At 41.0% G+C, this 9,296-nt stretch overlaps 1 protein-coding gene across 2 annotated transcripts; it reads left to right on the forward strand.

Annotated features, from left to right (window-relative positions):
• The first annotated feature begins 1,542 nt into the window (after positions 1-1,542).
• On the forward strand, positions 1,543-8,268 carry LOC142768975 (uncharacterized). 2 transcript variants are annotated; one of them, XM_075871649.1, is made up of 4 exons: positions 1,543-1,873; positions 3,477-3,535; positions 5,966-6,019; positions 8,041-8,268. In XM_075871649.1, the coding sequence occupies exons 2-4, from the start codon at positions 3,494-3,496 to the stop codon at positions 8,137-8,139; spliced, it is 195 nt and encodes a 64-aa protein (XP_075727764.1). In that variant the 5' UTR covers positions 1,543-1,873; positions 3,477-3,493; the 3' UTR covers positions 8,140-8,268. The 2 variants fall into 2 exon arrangements, with proteins under 2 accessions (XP_075727764.1, XP_075727763.1); XM_075871648.1 differs by having other exon boundaries at positions 1,556-1,873; positions 3,477-3,694.
• The last annotated feature ends 1,028 nt before the right edge of the window (positions 8,269-9,296 follow it).

The following is a 9,296-nucleotide window of genomic DNA, read 5'->3' on the forward strand; positions in this document are numbered from 1 at the left end:
AGTAGGCAGGTTAACCTAGAATATTTTGTTTGCTTCCCTGTACAGGGGTGGCAAATAGGGTCGCAACGATGCTAGAGATAGATAGACAATAAATTAGGAAAAACATTCGCATGTACACATATGCAGGGCGTTATGATCACAGTCGTTTGGAGAGACCGGTTGGACGTAGGAAGCGCAGGATTGTCTTGACAGACTTCTCGACGTGAAGTCCTGTTGTATGGCAGGATTTTTTCTTCCGAAAGGGTCGGGTTCTCCAGATGTTCTAGTTATTGCGGAATGACTGTCTCTGTGAGCAGTACTGTGGGCATTCGCAGAGAATATGCCAAGTTGTTTTGCCACTGCCGCAATGGTCACATGCTGCAATGCGGTACGCGAACGCATTGGTAAATGCGACACCCAAACACAACCCGCATAGCATAGTAGCGTCTCGTTGGCCAAATCCAGGGGAAATTTGAAGTCTGAGAGTAGGTTCCAAGGAATAGATTCGTGCGTGCGAGAAATTAGGTTCATTTCGTTGCGACGTGGTGCACTCGTGAGCAAGCATGCGGAGTTTTCGTGCAGCGTCAGTTCTGGAGAGCGGAATGGTGGAATAATTGGCAATGAACGGGCCGATCGAGCTGCCCGTTCTGGTCATACTGAAAGAAATCAAATATCATTGATGTGTAAGATCCAAGAAATTTATGGGAGCGTTTTGTTGTGTCTTTGTCTTTGGCCTAAATATGTTGTACGAAGTAAAGGAAGATGAAGAACAGAATCAGCTGACAGGCGCGCGAGTGTGACAATCAGCCATTGTGATTCTCGCCTGATGTTGATCCTCTGCATTTGCGTTTATACAGAAGTCACTGACCCCTTAACAATATATTTGGATGATGTGCCAAAAATAAGAAGCGCTGACAGTTAGCTCTACACGGCCGTGTTTACACCTCATTAAATTTTAATACATTGTGATACATAACCTGCTCAACCTCCGCATATACTCGCCCCAAACAATAACCACCTGCTCTGTGACATTAATCACTCATCCAGTCTCTGCATTCGAGATTAACTGCTATGTGTAGAAGATAACAAATTAGGCGACCTATGCACGCTGCTTGTAACACCAAAGCTGTCAGTATTCTAATATCACTCCATTTCTGCGAGTTTACATAAAGAGTTGGCGCGTAGGCAATACAAGTATGAAAAGTATCAAAGCAATGGATGTGCCGTGAGTTGTGCGTACTTTTGCAGAAACAGTAGCCAATGCTTCAGATGCTGTAAGTGTATTTACTTACCTTAACGTAATTATTGCATTTTGATGCGTCAACAGGAAACTATGCACGCAAGTGTTATTCAATATTTCTGAAATTCTCAAGGGAAAGTCTACTCGTGCATAGCTCAATATGCACAATTACCAATATATCACTTTGGTACAGCTAGCATTCATCACATACACTTGGCTTTTGTCTGTGAGGTCAGAGCGTGAAAATATACATCACTGTGAGTGCCAGATGCTGTGCACAAAAATTTAATGCATAATTTTATCGAGAGAACATTCATTAAACGCGATTGGTGCCTATCTTTGAGCTAATACCAGGAAAAGTGTACTCTCAATAAATGTCAGACGAGGCTGAGAGAATGATAACAGAGAGTCTTATTTCCGAGAACCAACACCTTATATGCTTCTGTAGTCTCCCCCCTTTCTATGTTCCCCCGTCGCCGCGTATTTGAATTGAAAGGAGTGTGAGACTTTAGGCACACAGTAACGAAGAAGCCAGAAGACCAACTCAACATTATGAATAACGGTGACAGATAATCTTGACGGACGAACACAAGCACTAGTTGTTGAGAAGACATCAGGTTTCGAAGAATAACAGCGTGTTCAGTCACCCTCTTGGTAAGTAGGCACCATTTATGAATTGACATGTGGCCGCAATGAGGCAGATTTACATACGAAGCACTGGAGTTCCCAACAAGCGCCAACTCCTCACATTATTGAAGGACTTGAAAAGTATGGTACACTTTGGCTACCTGAAATGTGTATACTGATTATCGACAGCAACATAGGAGGTGAAGTGCCACAAAAAGTTTAATAAAGTATGTTTCCTGTCATATGGTGGAAGAGGCGATAAGCTATCACAATCAAAACTTCTCCTTCTTTCTGCCTCTCGCTTGTTCTTTATGTTCGTCCGTCCATCTGTCCTACATCCGTCCTTCCATCTGTTCGTTTGTACGTCTGACCAGTTACGCGTGACAAGGTTAGGCTAAGACGACGTTTGCCCGTCAAAACAGGACTTTTCTTAGGCCCGAATGAACGGGAAGTATGTTACAGATGGCTATGCTATAGGGGGTTTGGCCTACGTTACGCAATGCGTGGTGACAGTATACGACAGGGAATTATCATCCGGGTCCCTAAAATGCACCACGTGTAATACGAATGATTACTTGTGACTATACGTTGGTCACACCCGTGTGAACAAAATGATGGAGTAGGCTATGTACCGCGCTCAACGGATAGGTGACACCATGTACCAGCTGTGGAATGGGAGGTGTTTGTAATACAGTCAATCAATTTGAAGACAGCTGCTGGCAAGTTAAATTCGCCGAGAAAAATCGAAATGTAAATTTTGTTATGGCGAAATGCAATAGTCACAGCCGGCTTCAGACAGTCTTACGAGGTATCAAAGAATATAGACTAACCGTAAGTTAGCGCCGTGTATGCGTTCTGTGTCTTCTTAACTATCGGGCTAGTGTTGTGGAACTTAGTGCACAAAAAGCTCATTTTCCTGGAACACGTAATGCATCAGTAAGGTCTTCGGCAAAATCTTCGAAAGACTGCAGCTGAAACTGCCCTCCCCTGCTCGCCAGCACGCAAGCAATTCACCTTTTTTAGCTTTTGGTTCAGTTATCGAAATTTTACGAAAACTAATCCGTGGCATTGCTGCAAACTTTACAGGCTGATGTGTTCCCATGTCAGTTGTGAGAGAGAAAATCTACGCATTGAAGATCTCTAGGTGATCATGTGATGGCTAAGCAGAGGCCCTTTTTTCTCTCCTATCGATGAGCAAATATACACCTAACCCTGTTTTTATCTGGGACTTCAGTTATTTTTTAGATATGCTGTCGGGGTTCCTCAAGGACACAGGATGTGGTACTTATAAGGTGCTTTGCATGTTCTCGAAGCACCTCATTTCGAAAGACCCAAAAAAGAAAATAGTGCGATATTGTGGCTATTAGTCATTCCGACATGAATTGAAGTTGTGTATGTTGCGAATAAACAGAGCACCGGCAGTGAATATATTACTGATTTTCACGGCATCATTACAGTTCTATCCAATAAACTAGTAATATAAAAGTACCAAAAAGATCCTTGCAATAGTAAAATAGTACTACTTTCTTGAACTACTAGAATCGGACAATGTATTACGAATGTCACTCTTGTAAATTTTCATGTTATCGAAGACCGCTCAATTGAATATTCATCTTTGTGGCAACTGCAGGTTGTGCAAAACTGGATATGGCTGCAGTTGATGCTTCATTGCTGTTCATTGCACTACTGGTGAGCTTTTGTACAGAAAGCTTTGAAGCCGGCGAATGGACTGAAATCATTCCCGCCAACACACATGAGCACCGTGCACTAGCGGAATACGCCTACACGGCCAGAAGGGATACGCCTGATCAAGGCGTTACTTTTCTCGTAACGCAAGCCAGATGGAAAGTATGTTCGAAAGAGTGTTCTGTGCATTCAATACTGAAATTTTATCAATAGGCCAAACGTACTTGAGGAGAGATGAAGCTGTACTTAGCGTTGTAATAATTTCACTTGCAATGGTTTCAAGCGGTAGACTGGTTTTCGTGAGGGTGTGTGAACAAGTGCCCTAATGAAGACCAGACAACCAGTCGAAACCGTTGGTAATAAAATTGGGACAACGGCTAATTTGTGTTTCACTCTCTCTCTCTCTCATTATATATATATATATATATATATATATAGTTATATATATATTTATGATGAGATATAACGGACAATAAGAAAATAATGACAATGAATGTATAGAAAAAGTTATTAGACCCAATTGTATTGTAAATGTCAAGAAAGAAATGTGGGTGAAAAGATAAATTTCGCTAGGCATGAAACGATCGGTTCTTGCCCACGCCAATTTCGATTATTTCGATATCCCTGTATCATGTTCATGTTACTTTGGCCTTGCACCACTTGCGATTGATCACGCTAAATTTTAAATATATGTCAATACATGCAACTCTTTTTCTGTTTGAAACAACATGCAAGTAACGCTCTCCAAACGTAAGAGTATTTCCGCTTCCTTCGAACAGAAATCAGAAGTTGGCACTTGTTCATATCGCTTCTTGTGTTGCTTCATTTGCGCCTCATTCCTTCTGTTAGTCTAACACCAATGCTGATTTTGTTGTCAAGGATCATCATAAACAATATGGTTATATAAAACATATGCACCTGTTCAACATATAATCATGCGTATAATGCTCCTACATATGGCTAGCATTATTACGTAACGGCTTACTAAAAAAATGCAGCAAAGTCACCTTCCATTCGCATTTTCCGCATGACATCCTTCCCCAAGGTACGCGCATAGTGCCCAACTTTTTGTATGCAAAAAGGAAACGGGGTTGATATCGGTGGCTTTTTATCGCTATTAGTTTTTAGGATGAACTGGACGAAAAGCCCTGAAAAAGAAAACAAAAGGGGTTTTGGTGGTAAATGTCGATGCCTGAGCTGACAAATGTGGTGAGGTTGACAGACATACTGCCTGAACCATGTCATATAGAGCGTTCTATTTTAGGAGGCTTAGCACCCAATCAAGCTCCTAAAAAATTTATGAAGTAGGCCAGCAAGGCGTACATGTTAAGAATCAATGCAAGGAGAGCAAATAAACCCATATTTTGTGCTAGAGACATTCATTGATTTCATGCTGCAGTAGCATGTGGCTGCATGCTTGTCAATGTATAGACACAGACATCTAAGTAAGCAGGTTAAGATCAGTGGTAGAAAGTAGTCTGTAGTCAAGCTGTGAAGTTCAATGTCTGTTCTTTTCAAATAATTCATGACTCGGTCGGCCAAAGCTTCTCAATATCTACCAGTTGTCTCCCAGCAAACAATCAGCATATCCACCCATCGTCCATCCATCATCCACCCATCATATGTCCACCATCCACCCATCACCTGCCCACCACTCTCATCGCCCACCATCCACCCATGGTCTGTCCATACTTTCCACTGTCCACCTAACTTCTGTCCGTGACTATCCAATTACCATAAGCCCGCCATCAGTCCATCCAGTATAATAATCCACCAAGCTGGTGAGATCTGGGTATCATCATGCTCACCCTTGAGCAAATTTTAAAGAAATGACAACTTCGAGATCTAAGAGAAAGGTAACATGTGATATTTTTGAAGGAATATATGGGAGTGATTTTTTTACAAATTTAAACGCAGGATTTGTCTCTTGTAACAATACCGTTCAGTATGTTCCACGCATTATTCATTTAGAGGTAGTATATAACCTTATAAAAGCAAAGAAGCCACAGATTTTTTTCAATGAGGAATACCTGCCATATTACATATGGTCGTAGTAGTAATAGACTTTTATATCAGCCGCATACTAACAGCTGAGTATTTTGACCACTTGCGCAACCAGCCGACGTTATTGTTCCCCTTTGGCGCTGATCAACTCGAGCCAAGTGGGGATTTGAAGGGAAGGGCTGGATCCCTTAGTAGTTGGGCAGTAGGAAAAACTATGTGACAGGTCACCATATGGAGAGGGGCCGTTGGAATAGCAGGATTCATATCTACACTATTGAACATATAAGCGTACTTACACCAGTGTTATTTGAAATGATAATGGTTATAATAGGTAGAAGCATATTCGCATAAGCTTATTCATATTTCCAGAACCAGGTGCTTTTATAGACATACTTCAGTGCTCAATTTAATGACTTTCTGTCACTCTAGGTTCAGCGGGGAACAGTGTATAACATCGCATTCATTGTTTTCTTCCAAAATACGGTATGTTCCTCTTTGCCCTATAAAACGTGCATTTTTTTCCTTGTTCCAGTTTGCAATGTGGTGTTATTACTTATTACATGTTGCTTGTTTTATTATTTGTTTTCTCTTTTCAGTTGTGTCTTTTACTTCGTGTGTATATGTTTCTATATGCATGTGAATATGCATGTATATATATATATATATATTCATACATAAGTATATGTGTATCTATATATGTGTGTGCGTATAAATATATATGTTCTGTTATTCTGTATTGTACTCTGATAGGAACCGACAAACAACCAATACAGGCTAACGGTCTAGCCAGTTTGTAATAATTACTTATGTCAATAAAAGTGAGACTGATTGATTTCAGACACCCGCTTTTTTCGAAGCAAAGACGACACTAAATAAACGTTAAGTCTTGCTCGAATTCCTTAAAGACTTTGATTGTCATTGTTAACAACGAATCTACAATAACTCACACTTTTCTCGGTCTTCCTCCGGTATAAAAAAAACTTTTACACCCAAATCAAGAGATTTTCTTTGATACTTTTTTAGAACCCTTGCAAGTGTTACGTTCTGTCATTGTTAACATGATATGAAGGGTTTACTTCGCAAATCCACCATATGGGCTAATTATGAGTGAGGCCAAAGTGTAGGACATAAGAAATTTTGGCTATCTGTTGTTGTTTTTCGTGCGTTGACAACATTTTCTGTGACGTTTGACTGACCTATCATTAGGCATCAATGCGTGCACCTAATAACTGTGACCTAAAGTTGCCCTGGTTTTAATGTAAATTATTTTATGACTGAGAAAATTAGGTGACTTCAAAAGGTTTATATTGTTTATTTAAAAGCTACAGATGCGTTATATTCAAAATAATTAACGAGGAAAGGGTTGAAGGGGAGCCTAAAGGATGGTTTATTTGTGCAAAATAGCCGCATCTGCTGCTTCTAAATGAGCACGAACTGACCAGCCCAACAACGTGTAATTGCTTAATAATACTTTTACTACACTAACGTTAAGAGACGCAATAGACGATGAAACACATAAAGTACATGGAATAACATTTTATAGTAAGTATTATGTGTGCCAGATAAAAAATTATATGGGCGGAAAAATAACTGCCCTTTCGAGGAGACCAAACCTTCTCATAGCGCTTCTGCTGCTTTACCATTGAGCTCAGACGGTGGCCTCATCTTAACTGTTTCATCTGGTGCACATGCATAGCTCGACGCACAAGAGTGGGTGGGGAAGAGGAAAGGCCGCAGCCGCTTCTTACTTTCACCTTAGGGGGGGAATCCAAAGTCATCCCCATACACTAATATTGTTGGCAGGGAGGGACGACTGCGAAGACTGGGAGCTTACTGAAACTTGAGAGTTTATTTGATAGGTGCTAATTTATATGCATTATTGAAAATGCAAATCACAAAAAGGTAGAAAAAGCGAAGCCAAATGATTGCAACCTGACTATACCAAAAATTCTTACCCTTAGCACGTTACACGGTGAAGGCCCAATGAAATGAATGCTGAAAACTTCATTACTTTTATGCGCGCGGCCATGACAATGTCTGTGGAGTATGCGTGCCTCTTAGAAATTGCGATTGATGTCACAGTCGGTGCGCTTCTATCGCAGCAGCAATGACATGTGAAGGAGCAGAACATTAAGCAGAAGGCTAAAACTGGAAGTAAACTGATAATTTATTTTGAGGAACATGGCTGAAACTTATTCTGAACAGGCGCGTATTTTGCGCAGATACTTTCACTGTCCAGCCCGGGAAATCTACAAAGCGCTCCTAGTTCATTTTATCAGGCCTTCGTGTTTCAGTGCATAAACCTTACGAGGATAATTATTATCCTCGCATTTGAACATTATATATAGAGACTAGTTGGGACGCATGCGCAAGGTGTCTCCCTTTTTCATGTTTTGTAGCGCAAAAAAGTTCACCAGTAAGTACTCTGTGTCGGTTATTTTTTGTGCTCACCGGTAGAAATTTCGCAATCGCTTTGACCGCTCATTATATTTTTCTTTCCACAGATGATTGAGAAATGTATCACCACAGTTGAGCTGCCTCCGATTCACCAACTTCGACTGACAAGAAGGGTCACTAAATTTTGGTGCCGACCAGTGCCATAGCCGAAAATATTTTACTGCGAGAAGGGAGGGCGACGTGGAGGGCCTCACAGCAGCAGGCGGATCTCTTTCCGTCAATAATACTTTCATTCAGCTATCTTGACATGTAATAAAGTAAAAGATTCAACCTGGTCCTTGTTCACTCAGTATGGTCATGTGCCCGCGTCAGTGGACTAGTAGTCAAGAATTTCAACTACCGACCCGTAGGGCACGTCATTGAATTGGGGCTGTGGCGGCCATAAAAAACTTCTGCTTTCACGGGACACCACACCAACAAAAAAAATTGAGCACGCGCACTGGTTGATAAACCCATGCACTCAATCACAGTTGTGATCAGTTGTTAAAGGGCCTCTTTCATGATAATGTGGTTCATCCCCTCCACACAGCGCTGTGGCTAAAGGGAATAGTGTACATGCATCGCACTTTGTCCATATTCACAAATGGATAAAGACACAAACAATAACGCGAAAAACTCTTCAATAATTCACGAGTAACACAGGGATGGGCGGAATGAGATATTGTAGGGGTAAGACAGACAAGTCGTACGATGTGTGGGTTTGACGACAAATGTCATTAGGTGGCATCCCGATATGACTTGAAAGAAAAATATAGGTATCAGCTGTTCACACCATGAAATATTTTATGACACTTGAGTTGTGTTTTTAAATAATGCTTCTTGCGATCAATTTTCTCGTAATTGTTTTGACAGCACCACGAAATAGTGTCCAGATGGTTACCTTATTATTGCCGTCAACAGCCAACGAAAACTACCACACCTTGATCAGTTCCTGCTTTATATCCTTCATTATAGGGGCATTTGAACAAGACCCGGGTTGAGCCAGCGAAGGCGGAATGCTGCGGCGACAGACAGCGTCTTCACGATACGAACGCAATGAGCGCCAAAATTTTAGCAAACATGCAACCGAATAGTCGATGACTCTTTGAGGTCCCATACTGGGCACGGAATGCTATTCGTTGATTGTGGAGCTGTGTGCCTTATTTCACGGTTTTACGCGCCAGATTATATTTTATATAATTTCATACTTACTTCTTGAAGATTACTTTCAATGGACCATAAATAGGCGAGTGCACATACAAAAAAAAACCTGAAGTCAAGTCTTATTTCATTAGGCGCAAATAAATGGTGACAAATTTTAAGA

This window comes from Rhipicephalus microplus, chromosome 8 (assembly GCF_043290135.1).
Source record: "Rhipicephalus microplus isolate Deutch F79 chromosome 8, USDA_Rmic, whole genome shotgun sequence".
NCBI lineage: Eukaryota > Metazoa > Arthropoda > Arachnida > Ixodida > Ixodidae > Rhipicephalus > Rhipicephalus microplus.